The following is a 26,054-nucleotide window of genomic DNA, read 5'->3' as shown; positions in this document are numbered from 1 at the left end:
GCCCTGCCCAGCTTAACAGCATCACACCAGATGGAAAACGTCTGGATTTGCAGATGGAGGAAGAGCTTAATAGAAATACTCTCACGATGAGGTGAGACTTCCCCGAAAATGTGCACTTTAGGAGCTTCAAGATGTAATTTTTTTATACATAGAATGCTACATGACATCCCACCTTCATTATTGGAGCTTCACTGGCAGCGCAATGGAACTGCTTATATCTAATCCAGAAAGGAATGCAACAGGTAGGTCTATCTCTGTCAGGCCTCTGTACCTTGTCCCTCTCCCTCACATATAGTTATTTAAGATTAAGGTTAATAGCTTTTTAAAAAACTTTTTTAAATATTTTTCTTATTTTTCTGGACCAAGGAACCACAGAATTCCATACTTTTCATCTCCTGCAAGATGTAACACTCCAATCATCACCCCCTCAAGTGCAGTTGGGACCTACTCTGTAAAACACCAAATTCAGCACAACACTCTGAGGTGCAGAGAAGCACATTTGTGTTGCTGTTGTGGCAGTTGCCTGTTTAAAAACCATAAGAGGAGAAATGGGGCCTGAATTTTCAGTTGCTTCAGTTTCAAGATTTAATCTATCAAGCACTTGGGAGAAAGGAGAAATGGGCCCTGAATTTTCAGTTGCTTCAGTTTCAAGGCATAATCTATAAAGCACTTAGGAGAAAAGCTGTGCTACTGCAAGGAGTGAGATGTCTTTGCCAGGCTGGGACAGCTGCAGGGTGTCGACAACGCTCCACCCAGTGGTAGAAACCTACACCTGCCTGAAGGAGTAAATCCTGCATAGTTCCACACGGGCAATAAATCCCACACGTGCTTTCTTTCCCCACACAGTTCAAAAAGAGAAAGAAATTAACATTTTCATTATTCTGCATAAGAGAGACTATTCACATAAAGAATACAACTGAGCCTAAAAAGGTTAAAAAAAAAAAAAAAAAAAAAGTATGCACTCAGTACACTTAAAGTATGTGATTATCCCTCTAAAATCTAACACATTTCTTATCTCCTGCTCCTTCCAGGACACTTAAATTCCCCTAATCCCAACAGCTCTCAGCAGAGATGTCTTAATTTCCCAAAGGCAGAAACACAGTTCTACCATTGTTACATCCAGGAAATCAGAGAACATAGCTGGGAGTTAGCAGAAGGATCAGGTATTTCTGTTGTTATTCTGTAATAAATGATAGGGCTTACTAGCAAAGAGAAGCTCAGACCAAAGCCTCAAGGCTCAGCACCCCTGTGAATTGTGGAAGATTGCCTCAGGAATCAAACACCAATGCTCAAGCTCATCTTTAAAGACAACTTAGTGAGAAAAAGCCAGTGTTTTGAACTCCTGCCTATGGCACTGGGGTTGGAAATAGATGATGTCTAATGTCCCTTCCAACCCAAACCATTCTGTAATTCTGTGATTCTGTTTTCTGAAGCACAGCAAACCGTGTTAGTGCAGGGCCCAGCACAGGACCTGGTTTTGGCCTTCTAGGAATGCCATGCTCTAGGCTTAGAAGTGAAATCAGGAATTACAGAAGAGGAATGCAGAGGGATTGTCATTGGTCTCAACTATCCAAGAGTTTAATTGGCACAAAGTAGATTTAGACGGGATATTGGGAAGGAATTCCTGGCTGTGAGGGTGGAGAGACCCTGGCACAAGTTTCCCAGAGTGGCTGTGGCTGCCTCTGGATCTCTGGAAGTGCCCAAGGCCAGGCTGGAACAATCTCATCTGGTGGAGGGTGTCCCTGCCCCTGGCAGAGGGTGGAGTGGGACAGTCTCCAAGGTCCCTTCCAACCCAAACCATTCCATGATTCCATAAACACATCGCTCTGACCTGGCTGACCTCAGCTGGGTGTTGTGGAAGAAGCTGAAGTCCCAGTAACTTCATGGGAAAGGATTTTTCACTGCTTCACTTTAGTGTGGCAAAGCCCCTCTTCAGAGGTTCTTACAGGAAATGAACGGGATAAAACTGGAATGACATGGGAATAAGCAATTGGCTCACACTGCAAAGAAAGGTTACTGGGAGGAGGATGTACATCATCTGTGCTGATAAAACATTTGTCAAGGTATCTGGAATTTGTAGCTTATGCATAAAAGGTTCTCTGGAAAGAAAGGTCATCATGAAGCATTCTGCAGAAAATATGTCATTATTCAGGATGACCAAATGCAGCTCTCATGGCTAGAATTACACATGAATCTCAAAATTTGAGTGATAAAATCAGGAAATGAAACATTATGTACTAAATAAAGCACATGAAGGGGATTTACTACAGTAAATACACAGTGATGAGCTCATAAAGAACTATTACACAGGGATGAGATCCCGGAAAAACTTAATCCAGTTGTCTGAAAATGAGAATTCAGTGATCATGCATAGATCAAGGACTGCCCAAAAATTCCTTCATGAGGTCAAGAGGAAAGGCAGAACCCATCCATGATGTCTGTGAACCAGTGACCTGACCTGAAGGAATGACATGAAGTTTTGTGAGAGCAGGTTTAGGTTGGATATCAGGGAAAGGCTTTTCCCCCAGAGGGTTCAGGCACTGCCCAGGCTCTCCAGGGAATGGGCACGGCCCCGAGGCTGCCAGAGCTCCAGGAGAGCTTGGACAGCTCTGCCAGGGGTGCCCAGGCTGGGATTGTTGGGGTGTCTGTGCAGGGCCAGGGGCTGAGCTGGATGATCCTGTGCGTCCCTTCCAGCTCAGATTATTCTGTGCTCCTGTGATTCCAAGAAGGAAGAGAGAATTAGTTATTGGGTATTACAGAAGGCACTGTTGGTTATTAAACAAAAATCCTCCCGCAAAGGATGTGGCAAAATCCACGTGGCAAATGTACTTTGAGCAGTGAAATCCCAGTAATCCCAATTTACTAAGATAACAGTAGAAAGAGGAAAACAGATACTGTATTAAACAAACATCTGGTTTGCTGCTCTATGGCAGCTGGGTTGGTTGGAGTCTTTTTTAATCCATATAAGCAGTGCTAAATATCTCTATAGTTGTTAAAGTCACTGCACCCATGAAAACCCTTGGGAAGGTGATCAGCATACTTCAATTGTTATCCACCAGCTGTAGCAACACTTGCCTTGACCTGAATTTCCTGCCAGGCTAGGCAGACAGGTCTGAGGTTTGAGTAACTGCCTGGCTTTCACAATTCTCTCGTGCCAGCAGAGTGGCAAGAAGCTGTCACAGATAAGGAATATTTGAGAGTGGACAGAGGATGATAAAGAGTAAAGGCTGAAGTCTCTGCTCCTGTCCCAGTGCTATGGAGATGGATGTGCTGTCTCTGACAGGGCTCCCTCCAGTGAGTACCTGATGCAGACATGCACATCAGAGCAAGCTGCAAGCTGCTCACGGCAGCCTGAAGGACTCCACTGAGCACTAAGGCTTCATCTCACCCCAATGTCACTTTGGTTCTGTCAAATGATTCCTAACCCAAGCTCCTCTGAGAGGCCAGGCAGCTTCTTTGGAATTCCACCTCCCAAACTGGCCAAGAACAACAGACCCAAGAAATATGGGTGACACTATCAGAGTTTAAGAATGTTGAAGTTTAAGAATGAGATGCTGAATCCATGCAGTTTGACAACAAGCCAGATGCAGCCAACACCTCTTCTTGGAGGGCTGGCAGATTTGCTGGAGTTCTCTAGAAACGACCTAATGAACACTAGTTATTCCTCAGCCAGGAAAAACACTCTCCAAAACCCAACACTCATTTCCCAAAAGTAACAGTTCTCACAGTGATTCACTTCTAAAATAAACTTACAAACAGAACACCAAGCCCTTTTTCTTTTTGTGTTATATTTATTATTCTTTTGGGAGGCACAATGAAAATTCCAGCTTCTGCTCTTTTCCCTTGCAGAACAGCAGGGTACAGGTTAATAGCCATCAATCTACAATCAATATATACTTCAGAAAGTCTCTGATTACATTTTCACATTTCCTGATAATAAAAGAGGCACATGTTCCAGACAGTGTCAGTAGCTGAAATAAGTTTAAGCAATACTTGCTTGAAAAGCTACACTGACTGCTATTTTAAGGCAGGTTGGGTGAAAGTTTGACAGGCAATTTCCTCAGGAAATGAAAATAATTTCGCCTACAGAAACACATTGATTGAAAAGAGGCTTTTAGAAAATACTTCATCAGTGTGAAATTACATTGATGCTGCACTTCCTTTAGTTAGAAAGACATCAACGAATCTTTTTTGTTCCAAATTCTGACTTCTCAGTTGTTCCTTTACCTTGCAGGAAAGGCAGGCAGCGATGCCCTGCTGTCACAGGAGGCAGGTTTCTCAGGGAATCAGGCCAGGCTGCAGGATCCATCAGGCTGTGTTCTCAATGAGCACAGCAATCCCTTGCCCACCGCCGATGCACGCTGACCCAACCGCGTACTTCCCGCCACGGCGCCTGCGCAGGAACAGCAACAGGGAAGATGGGTTATCTGCAGGAAACTACAGCACCTCCTGTCCTGATTTTATGAGAGAAAACCAGCTATGAACCTGAGGATGACCTTTTAAAACATGTATGTTGTTATTTTTCTACTAAAATATCACAAAGTCCCAACTGATGTTGAAATATCTCTGAATGATGACTTTAGACATCATTCAGTTCCACCCACTGGCACAGGCAGGAACTTCTTCCTCTAGACCCCACCTGAACATTTCTAGAGTAGTTTTTAAACTACCTGAACACTGCTGAGGTAGTTTTTAAATGCTATGTTTCCTACAGCCACATTCCAAGAAACAGTTTTCTGCAAGGTGAAAATGATCTGAAGTTTCATGGCTGAGCACTAAGACAGTGTTGCAAGTACAAGCAAAGAGACACAGTGATGTTTCCCTCCAAGGGGGGAAAAAAAAGGAAAATTCAGATTAAAATGGTGATAAGCATATCAAGCAAGCCGAAAGAGCCAGAATTTCTGAAAATGGACTAAAAGAGAGAGAAGGTGACAAGAAGTCTTTTAAAGCATCCCCTTCCAGTAGCTAAAGGGGATTGGAGAGGGACTTTGCACAAGAGCCTGCAGGGAAAGAGCAAAGGGGAAATGGCTTCCACTGCCAGAGGACAGGGCCAGATGGGATATTGGGAAGGAATTCCTGGCTACAAGGATGGTGGGGCCCTGGCACAGGTTTCTCAGAGCAGGTGTGGCTCTTCCATCCCTGGCAGTGTCCAAGGCCAGGTTGGACAAGGCTTTGAGCAAGTGGAAGGTGTCCCTGCCCATGGCAGAGGCTGGAATGAAATGGTCTTTAAAGGTCCCTTCCAACCCAGACCATTCTAGACTCTGTGATCCCACAAAATGCACTGTGTTAAGAAGAGAACAAACTCTGCTCAAAGGCCATTTCAAAAAAAAAGGAAACCTTCCCACAGACTCCTGTGGGCTTGGATCAGATCTGGGTGAACCACCAACCGCTGTCATGACAAGAGGATGGAATGTGAGACAGAGGTGGCAAATTCAGAAAGGGGCACATCCCAGCAGGGAGAGCTGTGAGCTGGCTGACTGGAAGAGTTTAGCCACATGGTATCCATGACTCAAGCAGAATGTCTGCAGGCATAACTCCACCAGCACTGCAGCCACCCTGAGCAGCTCCTGTGCGTGGGCATACCTCAACTCATGCACCAGGTGAGCTGTGATCCGTGACCCCGAGGCCCCCAGAGGGTGGCCGATGGCGATGGCACCTCCGTTGACGTTGGTCTTCTCAGGGTCAAGGCCCAACACTTTTTCCACAGCCAGGTACTGAGGTGCAAAAGCCTCATTAACCTAAAGCAACAGAGAAAGGACAGAGCTTTCACACCAGCTGTCAGCAGCCTGTGTGCAAACATGATTAAATGAGGTGAACTGTTCCTTCACGTCCTTTCGAGAAAAACATTAAATGCTGTGTTTGTAACAGCATGGTCACAACACACACCTCTCAATCCAACCCAACTAAATTCAAATACTAAACAGGTATGAGGTGTATTTTATAAAATAAAGGTACAATAGGTAGCAGGTCCATGAAGAGCCTGCTGCACTGACAGAAAAAGCCCATGTTCACATGTATGACTAATTAAAAATATGAGCAGCCCAGCCAACAGACTAAGATGTCATGTCACATGAGGGTATTTTTGTTCCATGGAATGTGATCACAGCATTTCCAGTTTCCACGTGCCTGGGATTTTTGTGTTAGTGACTGTGCAGCAGGAACTGGATGGACAGAGGTCAGGAGGGCTCCTGACAGGCAAGAACACCTACATGGCATGAGTGGAATCTTTCTGCTAAAAAAGATCAGGGGTAAAATCACTGCTCCTGTAAAAGCATCTCACCTCTACCAAATCCATATCCTTCAGGGTCAGTCCTGCCTTCTTCAAAACCTCTGTGATTGCAGGTACAGGGCCTGTTTGGAAATCATATGTGGTTAGTGAAATTAAAAAAATATTAAATTAAGTATTAGAAACTTGTTTTACATAGGATAAATTCATAAAACCTCATGAGCCTCTGTGCAGCCAATCAGCTCTGAATATGTCACTTACCTACATTATTAGGTGATAAGAGAACTCCTAAATCTCAAAACTAGTTGGTCTCCTTGCCAGGGAAAGCCAAGAGTATCACTACTGCTGCAGAGCTTTCATGAGAAGTGACAGTCCCCAGGCAAATAAAACAAACTCACAATGGTTTTGAGGCATTCTCCTTCCTGATACTCTTGGTTCCATTTATTCTTTCCTCACAACTTGCAGCCTCCAGGTGAACAAAAAAGGAAAGGTATCACTGTTCCCAGACTAAAATACAGGCTGCTCTAGAGTTTGCTGGTCATGGGCTTAGTTATGGGTATTGTTGTTTTGGTGTTCTTAATGTATCTGAAAATCTTCTAGTAAAAAGCTGAACATTTAATTAATTTATTCCAAACAATTAAATACTCCCTCAGACCCAGGTCTTGGACAATTGAAGAAAATTAAGATTTTGGTTTTCAGGCCATGAAGAGTTTGGCAACAATACTGTCCTCTGGAAGAAAGCTGCCTCCTATATATAATCTAGTAAGGGAAATTAATCCCAAACACAGCTACCTAAGGAAACACACACTCAAAGAGAATTTGGAAGGGTTAATTATGTACATGCTTGTACAAGAACCATTCTGAGATGTTGGGCAGTGGCTGATCATCCAATTCTAAAGCACCAATAATCCTAAATGCTATCACACTTCCAAAAAACAGTGTCAAAAACACATAGCTCAAAGAACAAAAACATAAAAATAAGTAAATTACCAAAGAGACAGGAAAATTAAAAGAAGAAAGGGCCCAGTTCAGAGCTCAGTGGAGTATCGGGGAGCCCCAGGCAGCTTAACACTAGACTCCAAATGCATCTCATTAGGGAAGGATTTTAGTATGCCTGTTACGCATGAGAGTAATGGGAGGGTCTCATGTGCACAATACAAAGACCCCTAATGACAGCCAAGTAAGCTTTTTCCCCTCTCTCTCTCTTTTAAAACAATGAATTCTCTCACTGAACGCTGTGAGACAGGAGTCACTGTCAGTTTGTGAAAGGACAGTGGCTCAGACTGAGCTCCTGTTTGTCAGATCTGCTGCTGTCATGTTGATGAATCTCAGCTGGTCTCTTGGAGCTGCTGGTGTGAAGGAATTGAGATATTAAGTGATCCTCCATATGATTTATGAAGTTTTTAAACAAGCTAGAAGTGTAGCCTGACTTAGAGACAACCAGCTGGTTTAGGAAGCACAATGCCAGCACAAAGTCCAGCAAAAAAAAGCCCTCCCTCCACATTTGCTTTGAAGGCTGTGTCAGTCTGACCAGGAAAAACAAACCTGACAATGCCTCATTTGCATTTCTACTGACACACAGAACCAGCCAACAACAGCTCCTCTGAACAGAAAGACAGAGAGGGAAAGCAATGGTGGGGTACAATGCTGTCTGCAAACCAAAGTGAAGGGAAAAATCCTGTGGTGTCTGGATTGGCTTTGAGGGATTGTTTGTGCTAAGAGATACTCAATGAGGAAACAGAAAACACGGGACTAAAGCAGCCAAGAAAGGGTTTGGTTTGCCAAGTAATACCTGAACAGATGCTCACCCTGGGATCCAAGCAGCTTGAGCCACTGAGTAACTGCTGAAAGATGTTCATATAGCCACTATTCCATTAGCAAGAAGTGAGGCAGGCAACTCAGTTACATTTTATCATGGGATTTAGAGCTTACAAGAAATTAAAGTGAATTTTAGCAGAATTTTTTTTTTTTTTTTTAATGTTTGAGTGTCTGTTTTCTTGACTAAAAGAGGCAGTTAAAAAGGGGAAGAAAGAAGAGCCTGGGGGTCTATGTTTGTGCTATTACTGTGAGACAGACACTGCAGACAACATTCCAGCCAAACTGAGGAGCAAATCTGTCCCTCTGCACAACAGGGATTGACTGACAGCAGGCTGGAGAGCAGGACACAGAAACACCTTCAGAGCCACCAGCCTGAGCACAGTGAGGCATCCTTTCCTTTCCTTTCCTTTAGAATGCCCACGACAAGAACATTTTAATGTTGCTGGATGCTATAAAATGATGTGCTTTACTGTAACTTACCAATGCCCATGATGGAAGGGTCACAGCCAGCTGAGTGATAAGCTACTACTCTTGCCAGAGGAGTGAGACTGTGCTTTTTAAGTGCTGATTCACTGGCAAGGATGACTGCACCAGCTCCATCACACACACCCTTGCAGTAAGAGAGAAGCATTCTTAGTGAGAAAATACAAAGAAACAAAATAAATCCTCACACTCTTTAAACTAAACCCCCAAAAGGGAGTTTAGTACATAAGGTACTATAATTAACATTTAAACAACAATCAATCTTTCACTGTTCTGAGGATGGGGAAAGGAAGTTAAATATAGATAAATGTTTAATAAATTCCAATGTGTTAGAAAAGAAAAGTAAGTCTTTCCTGCATTGGGAATATGATTCTGCTGACTTGCAAGAACACTATTAATAATGGATAATGTATGTGCTATTAATTATAAAAGATACTTTACAGACACCCCCACTTACGGTGGCTATGATCTATTTTAGGCGTGAATTCAGACTGTATGATCACAGCACTCCATCTGGCCCAAAGAACTTTAATCAATTAATTAAAATAATGACTGTGAGAGGAACAATCCATAATGACATGCTACTAAGGATTGAGTATATTCTTGGTAAGAGCAAAATGTGGTTTGGGTGAGAAAAGACAGAAACTGTGGCACAAAATGAGCAGCAGCAGTATGCCCACCAACAAAATGCAGGTTTAAAGCAAATAAGTTCAATAACCCCTGCCTCCCCAAGAGAGGCTACACAGCCACTGCAGCCACCAACTGCACAACTCAAGGCTGATGAAGAAATGCCTGACTGCAAGATCAGTGGCAACCCACAGAATCAAATTTTAGGAGTCAGGAGCTGACTGAAGGATCCCCTGGCACCTTGGGGCTGGAAGAGTCAGCCAGGCCATTCAGCTGCAGAATTCGAAGTCATTTTCATCAGGAGACACTCCTGACAGCCAGCTCAGTGAGAGATAGAAGCAGTGGCAATAAATCTGGAGAACCATAGAGGGGACACCTGTCCAGCCCGAGGGTCTGGGGTACTCACTGAAGCATTCCCAGCCGTGACTGTTCCATCCTTTTTGAAGACACACGGGAGTTTTGTCAGCTGCTCCATAGTGGTCTGGGGTTTGGGGTGCTCATCCTTCTGCAGGCTCTCTTTGCCCTTTTTTGTCTTCACTTCAATTGGTGCCATCTCAGCATTGAAGTATCCAGCATCATTAGCTGCAATCAGAAAAAGGAAAATAAAAGGACTTGACAAAAACATCAAGGTGATTGTTCAGCATCACCATATTTTCATGTGCACACAGCTTCTGCTCTATTTGAACCAAAAGTCCAGGGACAGCAAAACTTATGGTTTATTTTGCTTAAATAAATTGTTTTGCTTAAATAAATATTTTATTCCTATTGTTTTTTGGGTTTTTTTGTTATTTTAAGAAATTGGGCAAAAGCTATACAAGTACACTCTCAAATTTCTCCAAAGAATGTCTCAAACATTGAAACTTATTTCAGGTTTAAACAGCTGAACCCTTCTTGGTTTAGTTTTTTTGTGTAAACGGCTAGATTTATTTTTAGTACATATTCCCCTTTACTGCTGCTTTATTTTACAGCTCTGTCATTTCTCAGATGGCCAAGATGTAAATCTCACTCAGAGAGGAATGCACGGGAAAACCTCTTGAGCCACATTGTTTCTGTTGATAAGATACTGTATATCAATCAAAATCCTGTTCAAGGTGCTCTTCCAAAGGCTCCCACTGTCAAGCCAGGATCTCAGAATGAGATTCAGCTGCCTAAACAACCTAAAAATTCAAGTCATTATAGGTATCTAAGATGCCCAAAAGAGCATCTGGCCAGATTGCCTAATACTACATGAGACAGAGATTTAAAACCAAAACACTGAAATTGTCAAATCTGATGTTGTTTAGCTACCTCTGGGCTTCTCAATAAATTCCTCAAAACTTTTTTCTTTCCTGATCACACACAGGGCTCTCTCTTTAGTGTGGGATAAGACAGTCTGGTCCTACAGGCAGAAATAAAAACATCAAGGTAATATTATAGAAAACAAGAAGCACAGTTTCTAGCAAAGGCTCCAGGAGTGGCAGGAGTTAGGTAAAAATAGGAACAAGGTGGAAAGGTAATAAATGATGAAGAAAAGTTACAAAAAACACTTCAACATCCTTCAACATCCACTGGAAAAAATCCAAAACCTTCCTTCAAGACTGCAGCTGTTAAAATGCACCATCATTAGAATCTAAAACCATGCTTAGATCTTTTCTTCATGTTCACCTTTGGCCTGCAATGTATGATGAGTCCCACAATGGGCACTGCACATTCTACTGGCTTCTGGCCTAAACTTCACAGTAACAGAATCAGAGAAACCTGGGATGGTTTGAGTTGGAAGGGACACTGAAGTCCATCTTGTTCCAACCCACTGCCATGGGCAGGGACACCTTCCACCATCCCAGGCTGCTCCAAGCCCTGTCCAGCCTGGCCTTGGACACTGCCAGGGATCCAGGGGCAGCCACAGCTGCTCTGGGCACCCTGTGCCAGGGCCTCCCCACCCTCACAGCCACCAATTCCTGCCCCACATCCCATCTGGCCCTGCCCTCTGGCCCTGGGAAGCCACTGCCTGTGTCCTGTCCCTGCAGGCCTTGTCCCCAGTGCCTGTGCAGCTCTCCTGGAGCCCCTTGAGGCCCTGGCAGGGGCTGTGAGCTCTGCCTGGAGCCTTCTCTTGTGCAGGTGAAGAGCCCCAGGTGTCCCAGGCTGGCTCCAGAGCAGAGGGGCTCCAGCCCTGGCAGCATCTCCACGGCCTCCTCTGGCCTGGCTGCAGCAGCTCCATGTTCTCTTGACACTGGAGGCCCCAGAGCTGAATGCCTCTGAATTATGGTTTTGTGCACGTAAACTACCCAGAAAACAGTTTAAAACACAGCTTATAAACAAGTATCCCCTCTTTAGACTCCATGTGCTCCAATTGTTCAAGCATTCAAGAACAATGTTCAATTTGCAAAAGAAAGCAGAAGGATTTAGATGAATTACAGCACATGCTGGCACACAAGAAGGACGTGGGTCACTGTGGAAGACTGTTCTTCCGTGCAGAGGAAAGAAAGGAGTGAAGTCAGGCATGGCTGGGACAATGCTGCATCCCACCAGAGGGGCACCAACAAATGACATTCACCAACATGAATCCTGCTCAGGCAGCAGCTGACCCGTGACTGGCCAGTGGTGTTGGCTGCCTCAACAGCTGTGGAATGTCCCTGAGGAAGGCACAGGAAGGCAGTGGAAACAGGACTCCTACTGAAACTTCTGAGGGGTGCAACACCTGACTCAGTACACTCTCAAAGTCAGCCCCTCTAAGAGTGTGTTATTTGTACCAGGGGGCCAACAAAATCACCAATTACAGCACGCAAACAGAAGCACAAATTACACCAAGAGCCAGAGGAAACCTGAGAACACGTTGGATCAATCATAAAAACTGACTAGAACTTGAAAACAGAGTCACACAAACACTTCCACTCCTTGGTTCACTCACCAGCTTTGCACCTCTGCTGTGTTTTGAGGGCGTACCGGTCGCAGTCCTCTCGGGAGATGCTGTATTTTGCTGCCAGGTTTTCAGCTGTCACTGCCATAGGTATTTTGACGTGTGTATCTGTCAGGGCTTCCCACAACGTGTCTTCCAGCTGCCAGTGGAACATCAGAGGAAAATCAGAAAAAGAGAAGAAAGTAATAAGAAGAAAATTAGAAAGCGCAGCAATACTGTATTTATTACTGGCAGCTTCTAACTGTTCATGAGTCTCTTGGGAACTAATGGCTCTTTGTAAAATTAATTCAGGTTACCTACAGGTAATTTATGGATTTATCAGAATGAACACACTGAAAAACAGTGTGCAAGTTATTGTGTGCCATTCTACTTAATCTCCATTGTGTTCCAGTGCAATTCTTTCCACTCACACGTGGCCCCAAGAGGCTTGGGCAAAGCTTTAAAAAAAGATTTTTTAGTATTTCAGCATATTTCACTTCTGTATGAATTATTTATTAGAGCCCTGTGAGCAAACATACCTGTCTGGCTGCCAAGAAGGAAATGGGAGGCACTGTGAGAAGGCATGGCAGCCTACAGATTCTTTAGCTCTTTCTCTACTGTCAGGTAAAATCCCCTTGGTAGGGTCACAGGTTTCTGTGAGTGTAACATTTCAGGGGAGAAAATACCCAAGTCTATCTTCACTCAACCTGATAAAGGCAAGTCCAGTCAGTTTAGATGAGTTTTTTAATTTCTGTCAGCACTAAACTTTTGCAAAACAAACCATTCATTCACCTGTCACTGTGTAATTCAGTTATCTTTATGATAAGAACCCAGTTGCACCTACTTGGTGCTGAAATATCCTAATTTTGCATTTTGATGTCAGTTATGACCCACTGAGAAAGTGGTGGCATGTTATCAATTCATCCTACTGCACATTTCCCACAGTATTCACTTAGGATTTACCTTCAGAAGAAAATGTAAAGGTAACTTACTTGTCAATGGATTTAATGTCACTTTGAAACTGAGAGGTGCTCACAGCTTGGAGGTGTACATGTTCTTTATCAGTCTGTCTACCTACTGCCAGCATTACCAGCCTTGCCTAAACTGTGTGTGCCTCTGCTTCACATTTTGTGAATACTACTTACACAAGATGTATCAAGTGAACTAAACATTGTGACTAGGAGTTTATTGGTATGTTTAACATGGAACAGGAACTCAAAAGTGGTTTTGAAAAAGCTGGAAAAGTGGCATGCTTCACAAAATGGTCCAAACCTACTGTTTTGATACGGTCTGAATACTATATAAATGCTTTAAACTAAAAACTCTGGATCTAATCTCCAATAATTTCATTTGCAAGGATTTAGTGCCTGTGGGAAATGGCACTAAATTTGTCTATCCATTCAGAGTCCATCCATAAACAACTCCAAAAATGGAAAGATTTGACAAATAGAATTAAAACAAACAGCAGATCATGGTTAGACAACTTGTTTTAAAAGATAAGAGCTTTACACCTTAGCTACAGGAGCTTTGCAAAGTAAGTTTATATGTATTGTTATAGTGACAATATTAGTGATGGTGCCTTTTGTACTTCACTGTATACAATAAATGATGAATAAGGCCATCAAAGAAGTTTTTTTCATTCAAGAGAGGGGGGGAAATGTGGGAAATGGATTTGTAGAGAATTCTAAAAGCCTGACAGAAGACTCACATAGTATATGCATCAGTGTGCAAACTCCCGAGATAAAAAATGCTGATTTAGAAATGCCATGGAATAGGACAGACATTGTTGAGAGAGAAACGGAACTAGAAACAAGTTTTGAAGGATGGAACTAGAAACAAGTTTCAAAGGACGGAACTAGAAACAAGTTTCAAAGGATGGCCTTGCAAATAGACTAGATACTTTGGAGAAACAGAAGTATGAAAGATGTATTATAGAAAGGGGCAATTCTAGATGATTGGTTTTAAGGCATTACCAGCATTGTGTGACAAAAGCTGATAGGCCAAGAAACACTTATAATATATTGTAATTAGGAAATAGTTTGGCCTCTGACTGTGGTGGTGTGAATTGTAACATCTGTACCATCTCGCCCTTCATATGAGACTGAAAATGGAATAAAAGTTTTTAAAACACTTCTCAGTTACCCCATCTCTGGGTTAGAAAAGAGTACAGTCTGACAAGTGCTTACAGCCCTGATCCTAAACAGTGCTTTGCTCAGAGAACAAAAGAAGTACCTTGAGTTCTGCTCCTAACCTGGTCCCGAACCGAACCTTCCGGACCGCGTACGGAGCCTGGCTCATGCTCTCAGCTCCGCCACACAGAACAACTTCTGACTCATTCAGGCAAATCTCCTGTTAAAACAGTAAAACAAAACACATCCAGGATTTAGCTTGCTGTTTTTAGTAAGAAAATAACAACTGTTTTAAAAGAAGAGGTTGTCACCTACAAAGCAACGAACTTAGAATGAACCCAAACTTAGTCACGTGTGTGTATTTATGAAGGGTTTACCCTTCTGTTAAAGTTGGGGTCTGTCTCCTTCATGCCATGTCCCTTTTTCTTCCTTTCAGCAAAGAGTGATTGTATCCACAAGGGAGGAAGAGAACATGGGTGTGCACACATGACAGAGCAGAGGAATAAAGGCATTAGGCATCTGCATGCTTGTGTGGTTTGGTTCACAAATGGCGGCTTTGGTGGTTTTGAGCTCCCACTCTTCTCAAAAGGAACACAAATTACACTTCAAAGCCTCAAGTCGGACCTAATGATTCAAAAAAACCCAAATGGGACATAATTTTAGAAGACAAAGCTATGTAGCTGCCAAAATAAGTACCCAAAACACACTAATTCATCAATGGCAGAGCACACAAAACCTAAACCCCCCAATTTTTAAATGCACCATCAGAGCATTCAAAAATAGTGCTTCCTTAAAATGCTTCACTGAGTTGGACTTTGATGTTATTTATGAAGTAGAACGAAAGAAAATCAAATTACCTCAGAGAAGCTGTGGCTGCCCCATCCCTGGAAATGCCCAAGGCCACTTCGGACAGGGCTTGGAGCAACCTGGGGCAGTGGAAAGTGTCCCTGCCCATAGCAGGAGGGTGGAATTGGGTGACCTTTGACATGCCTTCCAACCCCAACAGTTCCATGATTCTGTGATCTTGATACACATTTGAGATTTCTAGTTAACGGCTTGTGTGTAGCAGTACCTGCTGAGATGGTTACTTTCGTTACTAGAAACTTTGTGAGCATCTAAGCAGCACTGGCTGCATTGATGAAATGCCATCTTTGAAAAGGACCTCACCATCCCACTTTCAATAAAAGTGGTCACATCCTGCAGCAGATTTTTTCAGTGAGGATAGACAAGTGTATGGCCTTTGCAAAAAGCACTAGGGAAAACAGTCAGGAGACACATAACCTTGACTCCACATTTTTCACATTTTTTCTCCTAGAGGATCATATCTAAAAGAATTCTTCAGTCAACGAAAACCAAATAAAAAAAAAATCCCACAAATCCAACAATTTGCTTGTTCAAGTATTCATAAAAGCAATGCATGAGCAAACGAAAATAAAAATACCTGTGCTCTGACTCAGCGGTTTTGGCCAGCTCCTCAAAGAGAAGTTCATTCTCTTCTATTTTAAAAGAAGTGACACTATACACTACTTAACCCATGAGAAGTTTGGATCTTTGAACAAAAGCATACTAAAAAAGCACAGGTTGCTGCTTACACAGCTATTCTCACAGCTAGAGTGAGAATATAAACAATGATCAAGAGATGAAAGACTCCTGCAGTCCAGTAATTCCAGTCCATACAAATAGGATCACAGGATGGAACTACTGCACAGCTGACCTCCACTGCACCAGCTAACACTTGTTTCATTCCTCATATTAAACTAAAAATTGCTACAATACATGGATTTTAAAAACCAATCACACAACGGAGCACTGTGGTGGCTGAACTCCCGCAAAATACTGTGAAGACAATAGAAATTTCTACCAAAAATCCCTGTCAAGACTTATCCCAAACACAAAGGACGTGTTTCTACACATTAACAGCCTGACAAAAGTTGCAGCTGGCACAGAAATAAATACATCTTTGTACCTGACAGCCATTGGCAATGGACTGGAAGCCAGAGCCACAGAGCCTGTTGACGGTGAGGGCTGGGACAGACACAGGGACTCCCACACGCAGACCAACGTGCCTTGCAATGTAGATGGCATCTGAGGAGCTCTGCAGGCAGAACAGGCAACAGGTTTTGTCACACTCTCAGTGATTTGGAAAGCAAAGAAAGCCTTGATGGAGAGTCAGAATGGTGTCACTGTATCTCTGACAGGAGACAGTGTGTGCTCAGCAGAAATCCTTCCACTCACCAGAAGTGCTCTGATTCAGCTCAAGAAGAGACCATCCTACAGGATCTGAAAGTGTCACTGTCTTAATATGCATTTTAAAGAAAATGTGTGTAAAGTCAGCAACTTCATGTTTTCCCTTATCCCTTGTTTTCAAAACAGCACCCACACAGCAGGCTGATACAAGGGCAAGATCCTGCCAGGCGAGCTGCAATGATTTTAAGGTAAATTAATATTGCTCAGACTAAGAGGGGAAGGCCTGCCAATACCAGAGAGAACACTTATGCTCTTAGGGAACATGCCCCTAAGCTAAAATGTATTATAAAGACAAAGTTCTGTGCACAGTGCTACAGTACGCACGCAAGTTTGGAAAAAAAAGAATTAATCAAGCCACTTCTGCTGAAGAAAGTTTGAAATAGTCATACATTCATAGTTAACAAAACTTAATCAAATAATATCAATAAAACAGAATTTAAAAAAATAATCCCCTGGAATGTGGAAGTATGATGCAAAGGAAAAGACATGTACTTTCAAAATTAAAAGGAACTTTATCAGGAGATTGCCATTTTTAATGTGAAAGCACTACAAGAGATTTGAGAGCAGCAATTCTTTCCCAGGCCACAAACAGCTCTTACAAAATTGAAAAGCTGAATAAAAGAAACTGAGTTGAAGGAGACAGAGTCATTTAAAGCTACTCTTTTGGCTGAAAATCCAAAGAAGGAATACTGCCTGTTTCTTTGCTTACTGTCCAGGTTCTCAGTCATTTGCATCTTCTGAATCCTTGAGATACACAGGGCAAAATACAAATCCCCACCCTTAATAGTAATGGTGAAATTAGAATACAAAGAAAAAAAAAAAAAAAAAAAAAAAGGTACATATGTTCACTGTTGTCTTGCCTAAAACAAAGATCCTCATTTGTATGTGTGAGTAGCTGCAGTTTTGCAATGCATGAAACAGCCTCCTCCTCACAAGCTCTTCAGAAAAGACACAATTGTCCAAATGCCTCTGCCAATCAAGGCATGTATCCTTCCAGCTCAAGGGAAACTTACCTTCACTAAAAAAAAAAAAAAATTCTACAGAAAACACAAGAGAAAACACAAATCTCTTAAAGGCTTGACACAGAAAGGGATTCATGCAACTCAGTGAAAAACCAGTGATCACTGAGTGACACAGCTGGAGCCTTCAGAACAAGGGAAATGTACCTGGGATTAACCAGTTAATTGACACACACTTTCAGGAGGTCAGCTCGTCCTCATGCAAACTACCCCTGGCACTAAAAAAAGCAAACTAAGCCTTGCTCCCAACAGCACCACAGATCACACAGGATACACACACCCCTCAAACACAAGCAGAAAACACTAGACTGCCAACTGCTGCTGACCCCTTTCCCTTCCACCCCTCTGGCTGCCAGCCAGGGTCAGCTATCTATAGGGCCACCCCAAGGGTGCCTGAAATAGCCCCCCAGCAGCAGATTTTCCAGGCCACCCACCTGCATGACATTGCCCACGACGACGCTGTCGATGATCTCGGGAGGGACCTTGCCCGCGGCCAGCGCGGCTCGGGCGGCATGTTCCGTCAGGTCTGTGGCCGAGAAATCCTTCAGCAGCCCCCCGTAGGTCCCGAAGGGAGTGCGCTTGGCTGCCACGATGAACACACCTGAAACGGGGGTAGAAATTATCCACAGGAGTGAACAAACACCTGAAATGGGCACAGGAATGACCAACAGGAGTGAACACACCTGAAATGGGGGCAGGAATGACCCCATAGCAGTGAACACCCCTGAAACAGGAGCAGAAATTACCCCACAGCAGTGAACACACATGAAACGGGGGCAGAAATAACCAACGGGAGTGAACACACCTGAAACAGGGGTAGAAATTATCCACAGGAGAGAACACAACTGCAATGGGGGCAGAAATGACCCACAGGGGTGAACACACACCTGAAATGGGGGCAGGAATGACCCCACAGCAGTGAACACACCTGAACTGGGGGCAGAAATGACCCAGAGCAGTGAACACACCTGAAACAGGGGCAGAAATGACCCCACAGGAGTGAACACACCTGAACTGGGGGTAGAAATTATCCACAGCTGTGAACACACCTGAACCGGGGGTAGAAATGATCCCACAGCAGTGAACACACCTGAAACAGGGGCAAAAATGACCCCACAGGAGTGAACACACCTGAAACAGGGGCAGAAATGACTCCACAAGAGTGAACACACCTGAAACAGGGGCAGAAATGACCCACACAAGTGAACACACCTAAAACTGGGGCAGAAATGACCCCACAGCAGTGAACACACCTGAAACAGGGGCAGGAATGACCCACACGAGTGAACAAACCTGCAGTAGGGATAGAAATTATCCACAGGAACAGCGCCTCACACCCAAGAGAGCACCAAGCCAGCCTGCAGCGGGTAACACCCAAAATTTACATGAAACTTTCTAAGCACTGGCAACATGAACACAGGAAGCTCGAGATAAAAAATGTAATGGTGCTTTAGACAGGGAAGGCATGGAGAATTAACAGTCAGAAAGAAAAGCTGGGAAGATTCTGGACATACAACCCCTTTCCACGGTGAGGTTTGACAACAAAGTATGGTTGGATACAAATGTGGATTTGGAGTAGGCTGCCACATACATCAAATATTAGTGCTAGTGCACTTAAAAGCATGTCAGTAAAATCTAGGAAATCCTGTAGTACACACCTGTGAAAAAAAAAATCAGATGAGGAACAGTGCTTTTAGCAGTTCCTTCATTCTAGAAAAATCAGCACTTTTTTGGTTGATATGTGGAAACAGTTTCCAAAGGGAAAAAAAAAAAAGAAAAGAAAAAAAAAAGAAAAAAGAAAAAAGAAAAAAAAAAAAAAAAAAAAAAAAAAAAGAATAGAAAAAAAAAAACCAAACCAAACAATAAAGCAAAATCACACTTTTTGTATGCATCTCAACTTTGAGTACCTTCGGCTTAAGAGGAAAAACATTCCCTAATCAAAAAATTCATGCTCTCACCAGAAATATATATGCCACCTAAACTGCTTTAGAACGGATCTCCTGGTTCCTGAGAAGAAAATCCAGTTTTTACTAGGCAGGAGACCATGTGCAAGCACGTGTGCACAAATGCAGGGGTCAGGAGCAGTCGATACAAATTCCAGCCCGGGAGAAGCCACCTCTGAAGCAAAGCAAACATCTCCTGGCTGCCTGTCACACTGGCTCTCTGCCCCCACGTGCAGAAAAACAAGTGGGAGGCAGGCTGTGAACTTTCCCCCAGTTGAACAATATCGCTCATAACTCCTGTTTCCACAGCTCCCATCAAACACCCGGCTATTTTGGGTAACACTGCAGGGACATACAGAGATGTAAGAGCACAGACAAATGAAAATGCCTCCTCATTAAGCTGCTCATGAGCACTGATTTCAGGTCATCTGATCCTGTGTCACTTGGCTGCTCTGTCAGAGAGAGGGTGCACGTATCTGCACCCCAGGCTGCATGACTGCTGGAAAAGGACATTCCACACTGGTCAAGGTCAAGGTTCCCCACACCAACAAGGGCCTGAACACAGTGTGGAGATCTAAAATGTGCAGGGAGGATGCTCAGACTCATGTCACAGAATGGTTTGGGCTGGAATGGACTACAAGGATCATCCAGTCCCAACTCCCAACACCTTCCACTATCCCAGGTGGCTCCAAGCCCTGACCAGTTTGGTTTTTGTCACTTCTAAGGATCCAGGGGCAGCCACAGCTTCTCTGGAAAACCTGTGCCAGTAGCTCACTTCATGGCAAAGAACTTCTTCTCAATACCCAATCTAAATCTTCCCTCCCTGGCATATCTTTCCTGCAGCAAAACTGGCCTTGATACTCACATTCTTCACCACTCCTCCTGTCCACTGACTCCCTGCGTCCTCCAAATCATTTGAATGTTTTTTGATTTGGTCGCTGTTTGTTACCAGCTGCCTTGATCTGAAGGTTGTAAGTATTTTCTGATAACTTGGTTATCTAATATTTCAAAATTTCAATAAGCAGGGGTACATGGATTGGATTTTTGCAGGTAAAGTTTGAATTGTCCATCTTATTTGTCCAAACTGTGCCAACACTAACTGATTACAAAGCTTTGCTGCAGACCAGTCTGGGGACCTGACCAAGCTAAAAGAACTCTTTTTTTTTTTCCCCTTTTAGCCAGGCTGTCAGTTATATCCACATTATTTGTTCAGTCACATCCTCTGTGGCATTGCCTCACCAACAGCGCAGGGGCGAGGATGGAACTTTGCCCTTAAACATTCCCTTCACATCAACACCACCTCCCTCTGTTTCACGGAGGCTGCTCCCTGCTGCCCACTTCCCAACAGCACCCTGGGGCCAATAAACCAGGGCAGGTCACACAGCAGAGCACTTCTGTCCCCAGACTCAGCAGAAAATGAGGGCCTCACGTTCACTCAGATCAGTTCTGTGCCTGAGTTCACCCTCTGGCTGCTCCATAAAACAATAACCCAAGACTCAGGGAGAAGGCTGGACTGAGCCAGTAGGAGAAGATGATGAAGCAGCAGCACAGTGTGTTGAATTAATTTGAATTAACCTGGGCTCAGACAGCCCCTCAGGGTACTTAACTCAAGAGCCTGACAAATTTTGCTGGACTGGAGAGGCACCTCAAACCTTCTCCACAGAATTTCAGGAGAGGCAACAAGAGGTGGCTGAAGTCCTGAGTGAAGGAGGACTCTTTGTCCTTTGACAACTCTTCTTGAATTTCCACTCATTAGTTCTGCCCAACATTACCACAGAAAGATTCCAGAGTCTCTGCAATTTTCCAAGGTGATAAACATTGGATGAGAGCAGAACAGCACCAAATACACAGAGATCTGAAAACTTTCAGGGCAAGAAAGCCAAGATCAGCAGAAAATGAGGGCCTCATGTTCACTCAGATCAGTTCTGTGCCCGAGTTCACCCTCTGGCTGCTCCATAAAACAATAACTCAAGACTCAGAGAGAAGGCTGGACTGAACCAGTAGGAGAAGATGATGAAGCAGCAGCACAGTGTGTTGAATTAATGTTGAATTAACCTGGGCACAGACAGCCCCTCAGGGTACTTAACTCAAGAGCCTGACAAATTTTGCTGGACTGGAGAGGTGCCTACAAACCTTCTCCACAGAATTTCAGGAGAGGCAACAAGAGGTGGCTGAAGTCCTGAGTGAAAAAGGACTCTTTGTCCTTTGACAGCTCTTCTTAAATTTCCATTTATTAGTTCTGTCTAACATTATCACAGAAAGATTCCAGAGTCTCTGCAATTTTCCAAGGTGATAAACATTGGATGAGAGCAGAACAGTACCAAATGCATGGAGATCTGAAAACTTGGGGCAAGAGAGCCAAGATCACTCTGAATCTTTACCAAACGCTGTATTTTTAAACATATTTTAAACTGGTATTGTTAACCACGTGCTGCCAAACAGGGAACTGAAACACTATTTAATCCTACAACATATCTCAAATGCACTTGGTATGAAAATAATTCTTCATCAGATCCTATTCTGAAAGCCTAGAAAACAATCAACACCGCAAAAAAAGGAAGTTAAGTAAGAATGGTATATTAAAACACGGATTGAGATGAGAGAAAATCCTGCAGTGGGCACAGAAAACTAAAATCAAATGGTCCCACCCAGCTCAGCAAAACCATCAGAATTAATATAATCTTGATTACACAGGCCTTAGCACTGTGATCTCACACCATGACTGACATGTATGTTATTATTTAGGTACAGTCTGTCAAGCAGCAAAGTGCTGTCAAACAGATAAAAAAGCCCTATTGCAATAAATTTCAATTTTGTTTTCATACAAGAGCAGGTCCTAAAAGGTGTATTTGCCTCATTTTTAAGAGTCACGGAATTTAAACAATGTACAGCATAAATTAGTTCTTTGCACCAAACACTCTCAGGAGCTGTGGCAGCTTCAGGAATTTATCCTGCACTATCAGTGCCAACACAGGCAGGACCTGGACTGTCAATGACAAACTCCCAGTCACTGATATTTGAGGTGTCACTTACAGTCACTGCACGTAAACAGAGAACCACAGAATTACATAATTACAGAATCATCTGGGTTGTAAAAGAACTCTTAAGATTATGGAGTCCAACCATTCCCCAGCACTGCCAAGGCCACCCCTGTCCCTGTCACCCTCCAAGTGCCACATCCACATGGCTTTTAAACCCCTCCAGGGATGGGGACACTGCCCTGGGCAGCTGTGCCGGGGCTGGGCAGCCCTTTCCATGGAGAAAATTCCCGATACACAATTCAAATTCCCAGTTCCATGACACACACATACTCCTTGCTATGGGTCTGTCTGCAGCCCAGCTGGGAGCCAAACACTGAATTTACTGCATCAAGCAGTGTTGAAAACAGGCTGTGACTGACACTCCAACCTTCTGCACCCCACTCTCACCCTCTGACCAAATCCCCACTCTTTGAACCCCACTCCCACCCTCTGACCACATTCCCACCACCTTCAGTACGTCGTTCTCACACCCTGACCACATTCCCACTCTCTGAACCCCACTCTGAGCCCCCTCCCCACATTCCCACTCCCTGAACCCCACTCTGAGCCCCTCCCCACATTCCCACTCCTTGAACTCCAACTCTGAGCCCCCTCCCCACATTCCCACCCCCTGAACCCCATTCTCACCCCCTCTCCACATTCCCACTCCCTGAACCCCACTCTGAGCCCCCTCCCCACATTCCCACACCCTCAACTCCACTCTGAGCCCCCTCACATTCCCATTCCCTGAACCCCATTCTCACTCCTATTATTTTAAATAATCTCTGAAGTACTTTCCCTACATTCCCACTCCCTGAATCCCACTCTGAGCCCCCTCCCCACATTCCCACTCCCTGAACCCCATTCTCACCCCTTCAACCACATTCCCACTCCCTGAACCCCACTCTGAGCCCCCTCCCCACATTCCCACTCCCTGAACCCCATTCTCACCCCTTCAACCACATTCCCACTCCCTGAACCCCACTCTGAGCCCCTTCCCCACTCTCTGACCCTCTGTCCCCACACAGGCCGACGTTTTTTTGGAAGTTCCTAATCACTTCCAGCAGTCCAGCCTGGACTGGACCTCGGGGAGGGAAATCCCCCGGGAGGGGAGACATGAGAACGGCTCTACTTTGTCACTCCTGAGGACCCCCACTTGCTGCCCCCGCCTTAGGGGCTCCCACAGCGCCCAAACCGTGCCCTCCCGCCCTCAGGGTCCCCCTGTCTCCCCTCAGGGAGACAAAGATCCGCGGGGGACGTGATCCTCACCCCTCAGCAGCGCCATGGCCACACCGAGTGCCGCCCCGCCCGCCGGTTCCGCACATTCGCCACACCCGGCGGGCAGTTTACTTAGAGTTTACTTTTGTTTAATTTATTTTAAATGTGGGGTGTGTTTTGGTTTTTTTTTAAGTTTATTTGCTTTTAATTTTTCCTTCTGTTTAGTTCGACTTTTTTTTTTTTTTTTTTTTTTTTTTTGTGAGGTTTTGGCGAATCGGCGGCCAAAGAGGAAGCGGGAAGGGGGGTGATCGCTGAGGGGAGAGGCTGCCCCCCCCCCGCCGCCGCCGCCCTCACGGGTAATTACGGCGTGCGACAGTTAATTACTGATAATCGTGGAATCGTTTGCGTTGGAAAGATCTTCGAGTACAACCTGTTACCCGATCCCCACCTTGTCACCAGCTCAGAACACTCAGTGCCACGTCCAGGCGTTCCTTGGACACCTCAGGGGATGGGAACTCCAACATCTCCCCGGGCAGCGCCTTCCAAGGCCTTTCCATCCTTTCCATGGAGAAATTCCTTCTCATTTCCAACCTGACCTTTCCTTGCCCAGGCAGCTGAGGTCTATAAACCTCCTGGAGGGGGTTGTGGAGGGTTGCACCCCTAAATTCGTGCAGCTGACCCTTCCTGCCCCTAATTCCAAGCTTTGGCTTCCCTGGACATGGATGGAGACAAGCAGGAGCTGCTTGGAGCCCATCGGTTTGACATTGGAAAGCCCTTGGATACTCTCCTTTTCCAACACTGAAAAAAGCGGGGAGAAATGGGCTAAAAAAGCCTGCATCCATTTATTTGTCATTAGAGGGAAGAAATGATCCCTCTGTGGGCTGCAATGGACACGGATCAGTGTCGGTGATGCAATGCCACAGGATGGTGTGAGAACTGACAGCGGGGCAGATCCATGGCTTACTCTGACATTATGGAATGGTTAAAAAAACACATGTAGAATCCCAGAATACTTTGGATCGGAAGGGACATTGAAGCCCATCCAGTCACACCTCCTGCCATGGGCAGGGACGCCTTCACTATCCCAGGTTGCTCCAAGCCCTGTCCAGCCTGGCCTTGGATATTTCCAGGGATCCAGGGGCAGCCACAGCTGCTCTGGGAAACTTGTACCAGGGTCTCCCCACCCTCACAGCCAAAATCTGCCCCTCCAAGCTACACCACAAAACCCCCTCTCCGCAGTTCTGATGTTTGAAATGCACCTTGCAGTATGATTTATCTTTATAATTGCTCCAGTGGAACCATCCTGGCTGTCAGGTAGAAGAAAAGGGAAGCCAGTGAAAATATTTTGTGTACAAATAAAAATTGCCATATGTCTTCAGGGACATATTTAAAGTTCCGTAAATTATCTAGAAGAGAACATGTTAACCCTGTGAAGACTCCCATTTTTTCATTTTAAATAATCTCTCAAGTACTTTCCCTACATAATTCCAATGATTTAATAAATCCATAAATCAGTGAACATGCAACGTTGTCTTTAAAAAGAGCTGAGGGTTTTGCTGTTTTTTCTCCCTTTGTCAATGACTTCCCTCATCTAAGTCTCATTTGAGGCCAAGGGAAAGGGATTGTGCCCCTGCGCCCCTGTGCTCAGGTCAGAGCCCACCTGTAGAGCTGCCCCAGCCCTGCCTCCAACAGCACAAGGACGTGGAGCTGCTGCAGCCAGGCCAGAGGAGGCCACGGAGATGCTGCCAGGGCTGGAGCCCCTCTGCTCTGGAGCCAGCCTGGGACACCTGGGGCTCTTCACCTGCACAAGAGAAGGCTCCAGGCAGAGCTCACAGCCCCTGCCAGGGCCTCAAGGGGCTCCAGGAGAGCTGCACAGGCACTGGGGACAAGGCCTGCAGGGACAGGACACAGGCAGTGGCTTCCCAGGGCCAGAGGGCAGGGCCAGATGGGATGTGGGGCAGGAATTGGTGGCTGTGAGGGTGGGGAGGCCCTGGCACAGGGTGCCCAGAGCAGCTGTGGCTGCCCCTGGATCCCTGGCAGTGTCCAAGGCCAGGCTGGACAGGGCTTGGATCAATCTGGGACAGTGTAAGGTGTCCCTGCCCATGGCAGGGGGTGGCACTGGATGAGCTTTAATGTCTCTTCCAACCCAAACCATTCCAGGTTTCTGTGACATATGCACATGCACAAGGGGTGGCATTTCCCCCCCTTTTCTCCACTCATTTACAATGGCTCTCAGTGCCATAACATTCCACACACAGTGAATTTCTAATTAGCTGCCAATATTTCAGCAGCTCTGAAATCAAGTTATAACTCCTAAACCTTCCAGTGTCATAAGTCAAAGTGATTTGCCTAATTTCTGTTTATAAACTACTTAGAAATGCTCCCATTGGATGGAAATATATATTTAAAGGTGTTATTTTTTGCATTTTTGACCAAGAGCCATGATTAC

The 26,054-nt window shown here is 44.7% G+C and overlaps 1 protein-coding gene across 1 annotated transcript; it reads right to left on the bottom strand.

Annotated features, from left to right (window-relative positions):
• Positions 1-3,775: 3,775 nt before the first annotated feature.
• Positions 3,776-23,730, bottom strand: ACAA2 (acetyl-CoA acyltransferase 2). The gene is made up of 10 exons (XM_083884119.1): positions 23,657-23,730; positions 17,859-18,025; positions 16,125-16,253; positions 14,262-14,378; positions 12,042-12,189; positions 9,561-9,736; positions 8,525-8,654; positions 6,281-6,351; positions 5,584-5,738; positions 3,776-4,393 (listed from the first exon to the last, which is right to left on the bottom strand). Exons 1-10 carry the CDS (start codon positions 23,670-23,672, stop codon positions 4,309-4,311), a joined length of 1,194 nt encoding a protein of 397 aa, XP_083740245.1. The 5' UTR covers positions 23,673-23,730; the 3' UTR covers positions 3,776-4,308.
• Between the last annotated feature and the right edge of the window lie 2,324 nt (positions 23,731-26,054).

The sequence above is a fragment of the Zosterops lateralis genome, assembly GCF_965231275.1.
Source record: "Zosterops lateralis genome assembly, chromosome: Z".
Classification (NCBI taxonomy): domain Eukaryota; kingdom Metazoa; phylum Chordata; class Aves; order Passeriformes; family Zosteropidae; genus Zosterops; species Zosterops lateralis.
Note: the sequence above shows the minus strand (reverse complement) of the source record. Positions and strands in the feature narration are given on the sequence as shown.

Excerpts from the sequence above, each read along its gene's own strand:
- ACAA2 (XM_083884119.1), bottom strand. Across the intron at positions 5,739-6,280 it reads AGGATATGGATTTGGTAGAG|GTTAATGAGGCTTTTGCACC; the intron begins GTGAGATGCTTT and ends CTGTTGCTTTAG. Across the intron at positions 4,394-5,583 it reads CACCTGGTGCATGAGTTGAG|GCGCCGTGGCGGGAAGTACG; the intron begins GTATGCCCACGC and ends GTTCCTGCGCAG.